The sequence below is a fragment of the Drosophila guanche genome, unplaced genomic scaffold, assembly GCF_900245975.1.
Source record: "Drosophila guanche unplaced genomic scaffold, DGUA_6, whole genome shotgun sequence".
NCBI classification, from domain to species: domain Eukaryota; kingdom Metazoa; phylum Arthropoda; class Insecta; order Diptera; family Drosophilidae; genus Drosophila; species Drosophila guanche.
The window spans coordinates 10,088,086-10,103,987 of NW_022995743.1; the positions used below are offsets into that span (position 1 = coordinate 10,088,086).

Consider the following 15,902-nt stretch of genomic DNA (forward strand, 5'->3'; position numbering starts at 1 on the left):
CTGACACCACGCAAAGAACTGCGCAGCCTACCAAATGGTTGAGGCATTTTATTCAAACATATATCCAGCTTGATTGATTGAGCGCAACTCCCATTAGTGATTTATTCCCAAGTCCGATTTGAATTAGGAATATCACAATGGCCATCAGCACGCCGATAAACTGTCAAGAAACATCAAAATCCGTTAATTGTTTCAACTAAAGAGTTAATTGATTCGGTCGGTTCCTTACCCCACCCATTGCCAGCGTGTCCAAATCGATGACGCCGCACGCCAGCAACGGTTGTCCGATGCTCGTTTGGAGCTGCACCAGGAAACGATTAATGGTGCGTTCGAGGTGGCTGCCACACACCTCCAGCTGGTTGAGCTGAAGACACAAGTGGCACTCCTGCTCCACCAGCTGTTCGTTGACGGCCAGGATGATCCAGATGCGTCCGCCGTGCATGACGAGCCACAGTAGGCGGTAGAGCAGTAACATGCCCATTGCTGCCCATTGCGGTTGCTCAAAGAAGTTGAAGACCATGTAGAGCTCCACGCAGAAGCTGCAGAGAGAGTTTCCAAAGTTGAGCAGCAGGAAGGGACCAAACTTGTCCAGCAACTGCCTGTGCTGGCGATCTATGGCAGTGTACGTTGAGCGCAGCTCCTCCAGCACCTGAGAAGAGCATCCGCCAGCATCCACCAGGGCAGCAAAAAACAGATCGTAGCGAGCGTCCAGATTAACGATACCTTGTGGTGGCCTTTGGCGCATTTGAAACTCCGCCAGACGGTGGCAAAGATGAGCTTGCAGCAGCCAGAGAAAGTGCACGGCGAGGGCATATTGCAGCACACCGAGGCTGACCATCAGAGCAGGCAAGTTGTAGACACTATTGCTGATCCATGTGGTCCACCAGTTGAATTTGTAATTTACAATATCCACCACAACGCAGACACCGTGAAATACGATGGTGTGCACGAGCAGGAGACGAGTTCTCTTCCCGTGCTGCTGGTAAAGTCTCTGCGCCACTCCCACATCCTGCTCGCAGATCAGGCGATGAATCTGCGTCTCCACTTCCTTGGCGTAGGGACTATTGAGAACAGCGTGGTACCCCAGGAGGCCAGTGATCGCTATGTTGCCTGGGAACTCCATCAGATACAGCAGCTTCTCGATGGTTGGCATTTCGGCGTCAAACACAACGCACTGCCAGATGCAACCAGTCCACACGTAGCCCAGCAGAACTACGCACCAAAGACAGTGGATCCATCGAGCAAATCCCTTTCGTGCCGTGGGAGCCACGGCCAGGCAACGGCTGATGGTCAGCAGGAGAGCTCCCCAGCGATTGCAACTTGAACTGTTCATCTGCACGGCAGTTTCGTTAATGATAAAGAAATAGGTGAAGAAACATTATTTGGCTGGATTGATTAATGTCCCTGTGACAGGCCAAAGCAGTTGGAAGGAAGCATGGAAGAGCCCTTAATGTGCTCGAAGCATTTGACATGTGGAAGCCAAAGAAAGTGCCTCGCAACAGTCCAAAAGCCTTGCCAAGAGGGTAAACATAAGATTGATAAACTGAGACCCGCATTTAATTTTCCTTACTTACCATTTCAGTCATCCGGCGCTTCAGCAGGGACATGATGTGAACTCCAAGCAGCTCTACAAAGGCTTGCATTGGCTACTTTGGATCTCTGTGCTGGCCAACACCGCGCCCATTGCTGTGCTGCCTGGTCGCGAGGGCAGAGTCTACCGTCATCTTCATATCTGTTGGATGATTGTGTGCTACGGCTGGTTCTGTCAGGCCTCCTATTGGGAACTCGTTCTCAACACCCTGAAAAAGGTTTCCCTGGATTGCTATTTGAATGCGGTGGAATCGGCCATCTACGTGGTGCACATTGGCTCAATCTTGGTCCTTACATTTCAATGGAGACACAGGATACCCGCCGTGCTTGATGGCATCGTGAAGTCGGATCTGGAGAGGGGATATACGATTAAGTGCCAGCAGATCAAACGATTTTTGCGGCTACAGCTGTCGCTGGTCTTGGTGTTGGCCTGCTCAGCGTTTGTCATTGATATTTGCAGCCAGAGATTTGTTGTCCTCAAGGCAGTACTGAGCATCAACAGCTATGTGATGCCCAACATCATCAGCAGCCTCTCCTTTATCCAGTACTATGTCCTGTTGCAGGGCATCGCTTGGCGCCAGGCCGCCGTCACCGGCTCGCTGCAACGGGAGCTCCAGCAGTTCCCACGTCGGTGGGAGGTACACAAACTTCGCTTGCAACACACTGAATTGACGCGCTTCACCAAGCTGGTGAACACAGCATACCAATATTCCATTGTCTTGCTGGTGATTGGCTGCTTCTTCAACTTTAACCTGAATCTGTTCCTTGTGTACAAGGGCATTGACGTTCCGGAGATGACGGACTCGATCAGGTGGCTCTACCAGGTGTTGTGGCTGGCCATGCATATGGGCAAGGTGCACAGCATTCTCTACTTCAACCACAAAGTGCAGCAGGAGGTAAGTAGTCAAATTCCCATTTAGAACTGCTCTAAAAGTGCTCCTTGCAGCAATCCAACTGCTTGGCCCTGTTGAATCGCGTGCAGTGTGTGGATCCCGATCTTCTGGAGACCCTTAACCACTTTATCCTTCAATTGCAAACAAATGTGCGACAGCATGTGGTCTGCGGCGTCATTGTACTGGATCTCAAATACCTTTCGGCTGTAAGCTTATATCTTAATCAGTGAAATCTTTAGCTTTCAATTTTGATTTACAGCTTCTGGTGGCCTGTGCAAACTTTTTTATATTTCTTCTGCAATACGATGTCACCTACGAAGCCCTGTCCAGGCAAGGCAATTCTTCAAAAACGTAGAATCTCAGTTCCGGCGAAACATAATTTCCCTGGCCATAATTTGAAAAATTCAATATAATAGGAATAAGAATAAGCAAGTACCCTTGGAGGGAAGGATGTCGTCGAATTAAGAAGATTCTGGAAATCTTTGTCTCTAATCAATGAAAAACATGAATGTAAATCTGCGTTTAAGAGATATCTTAACACATTTTGCATAATATAAAAACATTAGAGCATTATTTTGTTTAAGAGCAGCTTTGAAAACGAAATGTTTATATTAAATAATGGAAACAGGGTACACAAACGACCATACTACTGGGTGACCAATAACAAATTGTCAAATTTAGTTTTTTGTAAACAATGCAATAAAAGAAGTCATGAAGAGTAGGCCAATCTTATGGCGAATGTACTATATAATCGTAGAAAATTATAATTCCACGGCTGACAGTCTAAGTCGGATGGCAATATTAAACAGAATATTAAAATCGAGTAAATTGTCATTGACCTAGACCGATTAACCTTCTGTTGACCAGTTTTGACCAGGTGTTTAAGTGCAAACTAAGAAATTAATGAAACTGAAAGATTTTTAACGCAGTTTAGCTAAATGAAACGGTGCCCATTCGAATTGTAATTGTAATGTAATTTGTAATTCGGCGGCTACAATTAACATTTAAAAACAGTCTTATTTTGCCAATTTGCACAAAGTGCTTACCTATTTAAAAGCGGGCATTCAGTGTGTTAAGTTTGAACAGTCAATCGGAATCAGCCATGCAATCGTATTCGATTAAATACAAAAAAAAAAAAAATACCAAAAAAATATTAAAAAATTGTCGTCGTGTTTCCTCGTGTTGGGGAAAATTATTAAATAAAACTCGGTTTAAAGGTTTATTTTGGTGCTGCATACCCGAACGCAAGCTTAATACGCTGTCAACATCTGGAAGAACCCAAGTTGACAGTCCATACAACACATCTGAGGCGTTTTTAGACTCGCAAATCAAAGACCTTGGCAACAAGTAACTTTCCCCCTCTGGCCGACAAAATGCACAACTTTAAGCAGAGAGGCACGAACAGGGGCAATCAGCGGCGACCAAGGGCCAGCACCAACAATGCTGGTGACGCTGCTGCTGCAGTTGTGAAGCACGCAGAGATTGCACTGGACACGACCAACGACGACAACGCCTGTGTAGTGTGCTTCAAGAACTTTGACATTTATTCTATTGGAGATTGCGACCACCCCGTTTGCTATGAGTGCTCGACTCGAATGCGGGTGCTGTGCCAGCAAAACGAGTGTCCGATTTGTCGCCACGTTCTGTCCAAGGTAATAGCGTGTTGCATGCAACTTCAGAACCTGAAATAAACATTTTTTTCCCCATAAACCATGAAGGTTCTGTTTACGCTGGAGAAGCTGCCGTATCGGGAGCTGGAGGCGAATAGCCGCTCGGACTTCTACAGCAAAAAGTATCGCATTGGCTTCTGCACAGCCGAAATTCAGCAAAAGTTCTTTCAGCTGCTCGATCATCCGTGCCCAAAGTATGTAATCGAGTTGCTCGAGGTAATTTCCACTCTATAGCTTTGCCTTTGCCCCACGTAGATGCGAGGCGCCTCCATATCGGACGTTTGCAGGACTTCGCAATCATGTGCGAAGTGAGCACAACTTGCATTACTGCGACCTGTGCGTGGAGACTCTGAAGATATTCACCTTCGAGCGACGCTGCTACACCCAGAGCGAACTGAGCTTGCATAACAACAAGGGCGACCCAGACAATCGCTCCCATCGCGGGCATCCGCTGTGCGAGTACTGCAAGAAGCGATACGTGGACAGGGATGAGCTGTTCCGCCACTTGCGACGGGAGCACTACTTCTGTCACTTCTGCGACGCCGATGGCTGCAACGAGTTCTACAACGACTACACAGATCTGGCGGACCATTTCCGTCAGGAGCACTTTCTCTGCGAGGAAGGCAAGTGCGCCACGGAGCAGTTTGTGGGTGCTTTTCGCAATGAGATTGAGTACAAGGCCCATGTGGCCAACATGCACAGCAAGACGCTGAACAAGCAACAAGCCAAGCAGACACGCACTCTACAGCTCGAGATTACGCTTGGCCCGCGAGGACGCACCGGACAGAATGAGCAGGGCATTGCCAATATGAGAGCGAGGTGAGTGGGTCGCTGACTTTATCATCCATCATCCATAAACGTTTTCGACATTTCAGGAATGACGAAAACAACGACTATTTGGATGATTTTGCGTCGTCGAGCTTGCAGCAGCGCGGCGGCCATGCTGTCAGCATCGATGCCGGCAACGAGGAGCAGTTTCCAACGCTGCGTGGCGCTGCCGCTGGTCCCAGTGTGTCATTGGTGAGGCCGCCGCCGCCGTCAATGCGCAATCTTAGCGGAAGCTCTGGACTGGCGCGGACCAAAGAGAACTTTCCAGCTCTTGGCGGTGGCAACTCAGGTGCCGTAGCTGCTGGTGGTAGCAGTCTGGCTGCCAGAGCCGCTCAGTCTCAACATCCTGTGTCAGCTGTCTTCAAGAAGTCGGCGAGCGCTGCCTCTGGTGGCAATCGGGCTGGGCAATCGAGCAACAACGAAATGCTTTTGCATGTATCAAATCGTCCAGCGGCGAGCAAGAAACCAGCGACACCCCAGTTCGATTTCCCCGCTCTGCCGGCGGGCAAAGGAAAAAAGAACATGCGAAACTTGGAAGAGGATATGCTGCCGAGCACCTCTGCCGTGCCCATGACGAATGTATCGGCCAAGCATCGCCTTCTGGTGGATGACTACGTGTCGGTGGCCAATCCGAGCACCTATCACAAGCTCCAAATGGTGCAAAAGGAGGAGTCCGAAGCTAAGGCACGTGCGGAGGCAATGAAGAAGAATGCACCAAAGCTTACATCAGCCGAGTTTCCCACCCTGGGGCCATGTTCCAGCACCAGCCGGGCAACCGCACCAAGGCCAAGCAACGGATCGGCGGCCTTAAATTGGTCCAAACCCACGTCGGAGAAGAAACAGCGAGAGCTGGAGAACCGCAAAGCGAAGGTGGCGCCTCCACCAATGCTGCCGACACCCAAGAGTGTGCCGAAGGCCAGCAACAATAACCAAGAGCCGCAGGCAAGTAAAAAGGATAAAAAGCCAAAGGAAAAGAAGAGCAATCAGGAGAACCAACCAAAGGTGGGTCAACCAAAGCCGAAAGAGAAGAACAATAACAATAACAACGAGCAAAAGCCACCCCTCAATGGGAATGCATCAACTCCGGCACGTACTCCGCCTGCTCTAGCTGGTCCTGGTGCTGGTGCTGGTGCTGGTGCTGGGCCACTTAAGCCCCCGCCTGGATTTATCTCCAATGTGACAGTTAACTCGGTGGCAAAGTTACCCAACAAACTGACATTCACCAGTTCGCTGGGCGAGTCCTATGACATTGTGCCTAGCACATATTCCTACACCGATCCACCAGACACCCCAGCCAGGAATCAGGTAAACAGATCATTTTGTGATAAGAGAACAAATCCTAATCTACATTTTACTTCTTAACTGTCTTTAGAATTTGGTGGACAAGTTCAGAGAGATACTCAAGACGCCGGAGGCATTGAACGAATTTAGATCGTTGTCCTTCAAGTTTCGGGATGGCTCCTGCAATGGTCAAGCGTACTATGAGCACTGCCAATGCGCCATGCTAGAGGCATTTCATGGCCTATTTCCGGAACTACTCGTGATGCTGCCCGACATAAACAAGCAACAGGTGACCACCGACCACCTAGTTGAATTAATGAATTCCTCCCCCATCAACCCCTCGTTCTCTCGTTCCAGGAGCTCTATCTGGTGTACAAGCAAAATCTGAGCAAAATATCAACCGCCCAGCGCAAATCCCTGCCCAGCTTAGAAGTGTGCGCTGTCTGCAAGCAGGTCCTTTTGTCTGCCGACTTGGATATCCATCAGCAGGCGCATGCATTGTCACAGAACTTTCCCAAGCTGGGAGGGAGCTCGAAACCGAATCTACAGCGCCATTGAGATTGGGATAACACAACAGCCGCGGACAACAAAAGCTTTATCCTGTATATTTTAATGTATATATATATATATTTTTGACAGCCCCCCTGAATAATGTTGTATATGAGAATCAAAATTTCTAGTTTAATGTCCAATTATAAATTCGAACTTTGGATTTGGAATGGTTTATATGAAAGCGTTGAAAACGTTTCATGCACTCCCACAGTTCAGGCAGCAATGCGTTTTACAATTTTATCTAAAATGGCGAGCTTTTTGTGTATCAGAAATATCCGCAACCGAATACAGTGCAAATCAATAAAATGTTGTAATGGTAATCAGCCAACGTGGGACTGTATCTGATATAATCAAATGGTGGCATATGGGTAGATGAGTTGCCGATAAGCTTATCGTTGGCAATGATGATGAGCTCTACCCTGGCCTGTTTTACCATTTCAAATTTAGCGCCAAACAGAATGAAGTCTCCACTTAGTGTGGACCCTTCTTTGCATCCCTGGCCCGGGCTGCCAACCTGTTTTTGCAAAAAATAAATCGATCTGCAACAAAACGCCAGATGGCGGGTCGAACCTTTCACTATGTGACGATAGATGGCGTTTTGGAGTCTCTGTTAAACTTAACTTTACTGTCCGTTACAAGTTCAAAATCAGTTCACTGCGAGCGAACTTTCGCTTGCCGCCAAAGGAAAAAGTCAGTCCCTAGCCTAGGAGTCTTGGAGCATCCAAATTCGTGCAACTGTAACCTGAAACTGTCTTTCGCAGCTGTGCGTGGCAAGGCGCTTTTTTTCGCCGCAATTGCAAAGAGCACGCTTTTACGGCTCTCTTTTAACAGTGCTGTTGCGCAAAGCACTCAAGAGAAAGCCATGTTAGCAATATCGTAAACGGGGTGCTTTGAGTGCCCATTTGCTGGCGTGAGTCAAAAGACTGCAACCAAACGACTCGACTCTATTCGGCTTCCTCGCAGTGATCTTACAAATATTGTTAAATTGTTAAATCTATGTTTTAAGAAACTTAATTAAACTGCTGCATGGCCCCAACCTAGGCCCGCGTCGGTGTGTGCTGTGCTATGATCGCCGCTCGGTTGCTTGCTGATTAAAAAAGTAATTTCCAAAAAACTTTGTTCGACAACATTTTTTTTATTCATTTATATGTGTGCGCCTGTGTGTAGAGATCACGTCTGTTTTAGAGTGCGATCGGACGCGTGTGTGTGAGTGTGAGTCGAGTTGGTCTCTTGACAAATAAAAACACATTTATTTTAATATTTAACTAATTTCATGCACACACACAAACTCAGATGTGTATAACACGACATTGACATTGAAATACTCTGTATGTTTAACGCGAAGCCGGCCAAAAATTGTTAGCACCGGAATAGCCAAAAAAAAATCCAACACATGATGCGGGAGCCGCAGGAAGAAAGTCCGTATTTGTGCGTGTGTTCGTGTGCGGGGTGTATTATCAGTGGAGCTCCAAAATTAACTGTTTAGCAATTTCTTGCTTTCAAGATTCCTTAATCCATTCCATCCATACATGCGCATAAATTAGAGTACATGAGCAGTCAGACGTCGTTGGCAGTGTTGGTGCTCTTAGCTTCTGCTTTACTCTTCCTCTTTGCTTCTGTTTTGTTGCTTTTGTTGTGTTTGTTTTTGTGTTATTGTTGCTTTTTACCGTCTCGCGATTAGAATTAATTGACAAATGGAAAAAAATGTCGGTTTGGTTCTCTATTTCTGTACGAAAGCAACAACAGCAACATTAACTTGTTTGCTCTCTTTCTCTCTCTGTCGTTCTTTCACTGACTTTGAGAGTAAAAGTAACAGGATGCAAAAGAGAGACGAATCAGAAAGAGAGAGAGAGACGGACGAGGAGGGAAGCCAAAGAAAGTCACAACAAAGAAGTGGAGGAGCGAGCAAGCACAAGCAACAGTAACATGAATAAATCATAACTAAAGCTAAGTAAAGCCGCTCTCGCTCGATCGCCTGAGCATAAAATATAAGCAATAAAACGGAAAACATTAACATTAGCTGGCACAGAACCCCACCGAGGTTCAATGACCTCAGCAGCACCAGAGCGGAGGCGTCTGTTCATAGAATAAATATAGAGGCGGAGTATTTCGGGCCTATTAACACCTGTCACACGTAGCTTTATCGCAAGTTTGGTTAGGCTATCAGTGCAGTAGGCTCTCTGTCTTTGGCTCTCTCGCTGCCCCACACTATTTCGCCTTGATAAACGGTCACACTACACCACTTCTCGCGGATACCAAGGAGGCGTTCGAGCAAGTGTCTACATTTAATAAATGGATGTTTTTCTCAATAGTGCAGTCTCATGTCCAGCCCTTTATGTGTCGGTGAAAGTTCGTGTCCCCCCGCAAACCCACGTAATTGTAATATCCCAACCAAGAAGCCAAATCAAAAACAAGCACATACACATGTCACAATCGCCTCAACACAAGCGCCAGAAGATGTCCCACGGAAAAAACTTTGGCGACGGGGACCCGTTCAACTACGAAGAGCTCAACATCATTGGAACAGGTATGTACGCAAAGCCCATTTCGTCTGCCGTTGCGATCGTTGGGATAGGTCGGGTTGGATTCGAAGAACGAATCTAGTTGATGGGTAGTTAATGCTGTTAACATTGTTTTTGAAGGCCATACTAGGTAAGTGTGGTAGGGTGCTCCGAAGTATTTTCCCCATAAAAATCGATCTTGCGATCTGCGAACCGTGACTAATTCGCTGCACAGGGGAAATAGTTATACCTAGAGTCTGGAGCCTCGTGGAACTTAACCTATTGAGAATTATTAGTGCCCTCTCTCTCTCATTTCCTTGCATACTTTTCAGGTTCATTTACAGGGGCCACGTGGTTCCTGGTCCGTAAATAGGTGCCGATCTCTTGAATCCCAGTTCGATGCTCGGTCAAGAGGCTGCCACACGTATTTTGGGGATAATTTCCGAACTGTTTCGGTAGATAAACTTAAATAAATTACGTCACCGAGCCGGGAGTGAAGCTTTGTGAATGTTAATGATGAATTTCGTTACTGGTTTTGTTGTCTGTAGGCCTTTTGGTCAGGGGCGAAACGCATTGGAGCTGGCCGGAATGGGGCTGGCGGTGGGCAGCGTACGCGTAAGCAGGTGGAAGCGGAGCTTAAAAGAAAACTGTTGCTCATTCGGAAACCCCTCCGCCATTGGTGGCCCACAACCTTAGGTTTTAACATTGTAAGACCTACAAAATTTAATTTCATCTCTTATGTTCACGACCGCTGCACACACATGTCGATACATTTGTTGTACATGTACAGCTTTTTCGCATTCATTCAATTATTGCTCCTCTTCTTCATATTCGCTCTCGCTCTCCAACCTTTCCGTTTAGTTGTTGTTGTTTTGATTTGTGCAAAATGTTGCTTTTTTTCGGCAAAATCAAGAAAGAAGCCGAAAACGAGTCGTCGAATAGTCAAAGCTGAATGCGAAGTCGAGAATGAACTGTTGTTTGGAGCTTGGCTTGGCCTTGGTGCTTGGCCCAAGGTGTATTTAAATGGGGTGAAGCGTATGGCCGCTATTGTGGGTCGATCTCACCTAGCGTAATACGCTTTGCGCTTGATTCCTTAAACAGCTCGGTGTGCACAGGCACACTCTCTTATCCCCTCTCTCTCTCTCTCTCTCTCTGTACATATACCTTTCCTCTGGCTGTTTTTGCGGAATATGTCTCGTCTGGATATGTCAACGAAAATAGCTTCTGGCTTGTCCCACGCATGCCATGCCTCTGTCTGTGTGACAAAATCGTGTATTTTCCTTAGCATTTGGAATCGATATAGAATCGCTCTTTCTCTTTGCTGCTATCTCTGCTACCTGCTTTCGTCATCTTCCAACCTCGAAAAGCAATCGAAATGGGTCGTGTTGGTGGGTTTTTTCTACATTTGCTATCAACACAGCTGACTACTCTCTCTTTCTCTCTCTCTCCTCTCCCCCAACCATGCGAAATTCGGTAATTTCACTTGTTCTTATCTGGCCTTGGCGTTGCGTTTGTTTTTTGTTTTTGCATTTGCTTTTGTTTGATTAACATTTAACATTTCCATTTGAATGTATGCACCCTGTTCTCAATTTGCGAATTTCACTCTTACAGGCGCCTACGGGACGGTCTACAGGGCTCGGGACACAGTTACGGGCAACATTGTGGCCCTAAAAAAGGTCCGCATCGCCCTCAATGAGAACGGAGTCCCAATGTCCACGCTGCGGGAGATCTCTTTGCTGAAGCAGCTCAATGCCAGCGATCACGCCAACATTGTCAAGTGAGTATGGTATGACGACCGTTATCACAGCCATTGGGAATGGGGCCGGCCGGGTGGCGCCCCAACTACATATTTGTCAACTAATATTCGCAGTGGCGAGCCGGAGCAGCTGATTACGGCCAACGACAATGTCAGCGCGGATTGTGTGCGGTGGGCGGTTCGTGTCGTTCACTGTTTATCTAGCACTTTGCCTCCATGCAGGTAGCAGCCATGGGACTCGTCTCGCTTGCTGCATGCATGCAATGTGTGGGTGGTGTAAGGGGGAAGGAAATGGCGGGGGCACACACTAAGAGAGAGACAGAGAGAGAGCCAAGTCATAACAATGTTGTTCCCCTCCCGTCTCCCAGTATTTCTGCCTGTCTGTTGTCTGTCAGTGTCAAACAGTGTGGCGCCGACTGTTACGGCTCGACTCTCTTCTGTTGATAACGTACGCTGTCGTAGAACCAGAGCAGTGAGCAGACTACTCTCTCGCACTCAACGGCTATCGTATAATACACACTTACCATAAGTATACACATATGTATTATTATATATACATACATTCACTCATATACGGTAAAACGATCCAGAGAGGGAGAACACTCAAACAAGTTGTTTTGGGGTTTCTGTTGTTTGATATCAAACGTGTTGTTTGGTATGAGCAACCTGCAAAATAGGAAATAAATGCCAGACAAGGCACAGATTGACAAAATAGCTTTTGTTGAAGAATTTTAGTTCATTTCTCGTGAAACTTCTCAAAAAATCTTGAAATGTGTGCTAATCGTAGAAAAAAGTAGTTTTCTTTATAAAAATATATAAACGGCAAAAAAAAGAGACAAAAGCTGTTGTCTAACATAATGTTAGATGTCGCTCTTAAGCGCCGTAAGCGTAAGGTGTTCACTCATTCTCTCTGTGCGTGTCTCTCTCTCTCTCTGCTTGATCGCAATATCGTAGAACTGGGCTTGGGTCTGTGTGGAGTGAGATTTTCGTAGTTCAAGAATTGCCCACAGTATGGCTACTGGCGCTTTAGACAGCGTCGGTCTAAGATCTGTCTCGCAGATATATAGCAAAATACTCTCTCGCCCTCTCAGCATGCACACACATCCGCACGTATAAAGCATTTCTGATTTCCCCTCTTCTTGCAGACTGTTCGAAGTATGCCAGTTTCTGGAGCGAGACGGTCAACTGATGATTCTACTGGTGTTTGAGCACCTGGAGCAGGATTTGTCCGACCTCATCGAACGTCTGCCAAAATCGGGCATGTGCCCCACCACAATCCAGGTGAGTACACGGAATACCTCCAAAAGGCAACTAATCGAACCTATCTATGGCAGCGTCTGTCGCGTGAACTCTTAACCGGCGTGGACTTTCTGCACTCTCATCGCATCATCCACCGCGATCTGAAGCCACAGAATCTTCTGGTCTCCGCGCAGGGCCATCTAAAGATCGCCGACTTTGGCCTGGCCAAGACGTACGACTCCGAGATGAAGCTGACATCGGTGGTGGTTACGCTGTGGTACCGCGCTCCCGAGGTACTGCTTGCCCAGCCCTACAACAGTTCCGTGGACCTCTGGAGTGCCGCCTGCATCATCTTTGAGATGTTCAACCGGAAGGCTCTGTTCCCGGGCACATCGGAGAAGAACCAGTTGGACCGCATATTCGAGTGGGTGCAAAATCCATATAAATGTCTAGTTTGTAGCTAAAACTCTCATCTGTAGGCTGACGGGACGACCCACAGATCAGCAGTGGCCCAAAACCATCTCTGTGGCACGGGAGCATTTCCCACACCGCCCTCCCAAACGGCCACGAGACTTTTGTCCCAACCTCTGCGAGTACTCCGACGACCTGTTGAATGTACGTTTGTGTGTTGGATATCTCCCTCTTTGTCGATGCATCGACTAATCTGTGTCCTTCTCCTTCCAGCAAATGCTGTCATTCGACATAGGCATGCGGCCATCGGCATTGGTTTGCCTGGAGCACGAGTACTTCACGCAGGAGCCGCTTTAAGGCATGGCCACCGATGGATGCGATGGACAGAGCTCCCAGACGTGGTCGGGTGGAGTTCGTACCCATTGGATGGCCGCAACCAGTGTTCTGTTCTTGTCATAATGTTCCTTTAAATGCAGTCCAGCATGTCGTTCATTTTCCAGTCCAGGTGGAAGCAGTCTTCCTGCAGCAGAAAAAGAATGAATACCTTAATGTTTGTAGCTAGTAAGTCAAGTGTAGAACGTGCGCTGTAGATAGCGCTAAAAGTCCCTAAAAGTTTAACGATTCTCGGGGGAGGTCAGTCCCCATCCGAAATGTGATACAACAAGTTCAGGAATACATTATACAATTTCAAAATTTTGTACAGCAACATCAAATTGATACATCATTTGTTATAGATCTTAAGAACCACAAGTAAAAGTAGAGCCCCCAATGTGGGTGTTATGTATGTACGTATATTACATCAATGAAATGTTCTGAATTCAGACATAAATTCTACAATATTATTGCTAATAGACACCGAAGAGTATTTATTGGATTCGCCCTTGGGGGGGAGGAATGAATGCAGTCACAGGGCCACAGATCGAATCAGGCCAGGCCAACGAGTATGTAGAAGACTAGAGGCAGCACCAGATTGTCCACCTGATCGGTGAAGGCCTCCACCAAGGCCGAGTTGATGGCCGCGAAAATGGTGGCGAACCACTTGGCCTGGGTCATGGCCAGCAGACCAGTCGCCTCCAGCAGCCAGACGGACAGCAGGATGGACACCACGAAGGCGATGGTGCCCTCCAGGGAGCGTGAGGAATCTGCAAGAGAGCGAAACGAGCAATGAGAATCTTCCTCTACTGCCACACACGACATACTCACTTCCCCACATGTTGCGTCCCAGCTTGGAGCCCACCACACTGGCCGCGGTGTCGCCCACGCCCACCGCCAGGATGCCCGAGAGCAGGAGCAGAGTATCGTTTCCGGAGCAGGGGCATGGAGTCAGCCAGAGGGGCATGGAGCATCCAATCAGCAGGCAGAACGGGGTCAGCGCCAGAGCCCCAGCGTCTTTTTCATCCCGAAACGAGTGGAATGCTTCAGTCAGCCTTTCGGAAAATGGAGGAATCTCCAGCAGGCGCACCAGCTCCAGGACCACAAAGGCCGCCAGGGCTATGCCCGTGGCCAAGTAGAGCAGAGCGCACTGGAAGAGCACTCCCGGGACAAAGACGAGCACGATCAACAGGTGGAATATCTTGCGGACCCGGGTGTTGGCTTGAACAGAGTGACGCAGCTGCCAGGTAACGGTGGCTCCGGTGAGGACAACGAGCACCAGGTAGAAGCCGATGATCTGCAGTCGCTTGGGGTCCCTGAAAATGAACTGAAGCAGAGCCACAATAGGCAGGGGACTGCAGACGGGAGCACAGGTGACTGCCACTATGAGGAGTCCCAGCAACAGGTAGAAGGGAATAGGCCCACGCATCCGTGGCACCATGATCACCAGCAGGCAGAGAATCAGCAGCCACGTCAAAGCATTCTGGGAAAGAGTCGGGTCTGATTAGAAGAGGGGGGACTAAGATGAGGAAAAATGGTTAACCAGACAGACCCACCAGCATTATCAGATTGAGTCGGTCAAAGTCACCAAGGGTCTTGGCATCCGTGGAGCACAGGTCGTAGAGGCGATAAATAACGCTCACCACGAACAGCATCAGACCTTGGAACAGAATGGAAGCCTCGCCATAGGTGAAGCAGCGCGAGAAGCCACGCATCATGCAGACGTAAAAGTGCTGGTAGCCAGCCATCATTAGGAAGCCCGCGACGACGGCAAACAGCCAGGAGGTGCCCAGGCAGAGGCCAAAGCCGAGCGTTGTGAATGTTCCCGGCAGCAGGCTGATGATGCACTTGGCCAGTATGCTCGTGTCCGCGAAGAAGTACACGAAGAAGCACAGTGTCTCCACGCACATCCCAGCGGCGGTCACCGTCAGCATCAGGTGGAGGTGCACCTGCTCCTTGCAGGGTGGAGCATTCAGAAAGCGCGACGCCAAGGCCAGAGGAACCAGGAAGCACATCCAGCCGCCACTCGACGCCCAGGGTCTGTCGGGGCGATTGTACGATAAGATAAGATTAACTAGCGTCATAAATCCACACTCCATTGGGAACTTTGCACCCTGGCGCAGAGGCAGGCTGGACTCACCTGGGCAACATGACATTGTCTCGCCTGGCGCTGGGGTCGAGGAGGGTAGTTCTGCTGCTGTGGTGTCTATCCTCCTCCTGCTCGCAGTCGCTGGAATTGCTCTCCGTTGTGGCGCCGGAGGACAAATCCGATTCGGAATGTTCGGTTTCGCTTATGGAGCGTCGCATTGTGGATTGCTTGTGTCTCAGCTTAAAACATACTTCGATATGCGAGTATTAGAGTGATAAACTTTTTCCTGGACGAAAAGGCAAGGCCGTTTTACAAACAATTTACATCTCCCAGCACCACCCCCTCACACTCTGTTATGCCCTTAACATTATGTTAACTCAGATGTGTTTTGCTTTTAAAATATCGGGTGCCTATAGTTTAGAAAACAAAAATATACTATTTAGGTATTAGGTATTACAGCAGCATGTTGCTGAAACTGTTCCGTACAGTTGGAATGCATATAAACACGAATTGTAGCAACATTGTAACATGGTAGGGTGAATTTTAGCTGTTTTTTTGGGAAATGTGAACTTATTATTTTGGTATTTGTCTGGAGAATTTAAAACTATTCAGGTGCTCATCCAATGTAGCTCAGTGAATTAAAAAATACCAAAGAAACAAAAATGCACTTAATTCAGTTGATTTGGCTAGGTTAAAAAAATACTAACAAGCAACCTCTGT

At 47.8% G+C, this 15,902-nt stretch overlaps 5 protein-coding genes across 6 annotated transcripts; 3 read left to right on the forward strand and 2 right to left on the reverse strand.

Annotated features, from left to right (window-relative positions):
- Nucleotides 1–47: 47 nt before the first annotated feature.
- On the reverse strand, nucleotides 48–1,333 carry LOC117592429 (putative gustatory receptor 59e). Its single transcript, XM_034286180.1, has 2 exons — nucleotides 230–1,333; nucleotides 48–160 (listed from the first exon to the last, which is right to left on the reverse strand). The coding sequence occupies exons 1-2, from the start codon at nucleotides 1,331–1,333 to the stop codon at nucleotides 53–55; spliced, it is 1,212 nt and encodes a 403-aa protein (XP_034142071.1). The 3' UTR covers nucleotides 48–52.
- Nucleotides 1,334–1,470: 137 nt separating this feature from the next.
- On the forward strand, nucleotides 1,471–2,933 carry LOC117592526 (putative gustatory receptor 59f). Its single transcript, XM_034286385.1, has 4 exons — nucleotides 1,471–1,523; nucleotides 1,583–2,486; nucleotides 2,537–2,689; nucleotides 2,743–2,933. Exons 1-4 carry the CDS (start codon nucleotides 1,471–1,473, stop codon nucleotides 2,836–2,838), a joined length of 1,206 nt encoding a protein of 401 aa, XP_034142276.1. The 3' UTR covers nucleotides 2,839–2,933.
- Nucleotides 2,934–3,632: 699 nt separating this feature from the next.
- LOC117592418 (E3 ubiquitin-protein ligase ZNF598) lies at nucleotides 3,633–7,082 on the forward strand. The gene is made up of 6 exons (XM_034286159.1): nucleotides 3,633–4,135; nucleotides 4,202–4,347; nucleotides 4,409–4,972; nucleotides 5,029–6,286; nucleotides 6,354–6,551; nucleotides 6,620–7,082. Exons 1-6 carry the CDS (start codon nucleotides 3,857–3,859, stop codon nucleotides 6,818–6,820), a joined length of 2,646 nt encoding a protein of 881 aa, XP_034142050.1. The 5' UTR covers nucleotides 3,633–3,856; the 3' UTR covers nucleotides 6,821–7,082.
- Nucleotides 7,083–7,736: 654 nt separating this feature from the next.
- LOC117592431 (cyclin-dependent kinase 4) lies at nucleotides 7,737–13,427 on the forward strand. 2 transcript variants are annotated; one of them, XM_034286184.1, is made up of 7 exons: nucleotides 7,737–8,026; nucleotides 9,127–9,341; nucleotides 10,927–11,092; nucleotides 12,217–12,352; nucleotides 12,406–12,734; nucleotides 12,790–12,925; nucleotides 12,995–13,427. In XM_034286184.1, the coding sequence occupies exons 2-7, from the start codon at nucleotides 9,239–9,241 to the stop codon at nucleotides 13,076–13,078; spliced, it is 954 nt and encodes a 317-aa protein (XP_034142075.1). In that variant the 5' UTR covers nucleotides 7,737–8,026; nucleotides 9,127–9,238; the 3' UTR covers nucleotides 13,079–13,427. The 2 variants fall into 2 exon arrangements, with proteins under 2 accessions (XP_034142075.1, XP_034142074.1); XM_034286183.1 differs by having other exon boundaries at nucleotides 7,737–7,913.
- Nucleotides 13,428–13,492: 65 nt separating this feature from the next.
- On the reverse strand, nucleotides 13,493–15,548 carry LOC117592424 (dolichol kinase). Its single transcript, XM_034286173.1, has 4 exons — nucleotides 15,234–15,548; nucleotides 14,650–15,133; nucleotides 13,925–14,576; nucleotides 13,493–13,863 (listed from the first exon to the last, which is right to left on the reverse strand). The coding sequence occupies exons 1-4, from the start codon at nucleotides 15,398–15,400 to the stop codon at nucleotides 13,646–13,648; spliced, it is 1,521 nt and encodes a 506-aa protein (XP_034142064.1). The 5' UTR covers nucleotides 15,401–15,548; the 3' UTR covers nucleotides 13,493–13,645.
- Nucleotides 15,549–15,902: the final 354 nt, after the last annotated feature.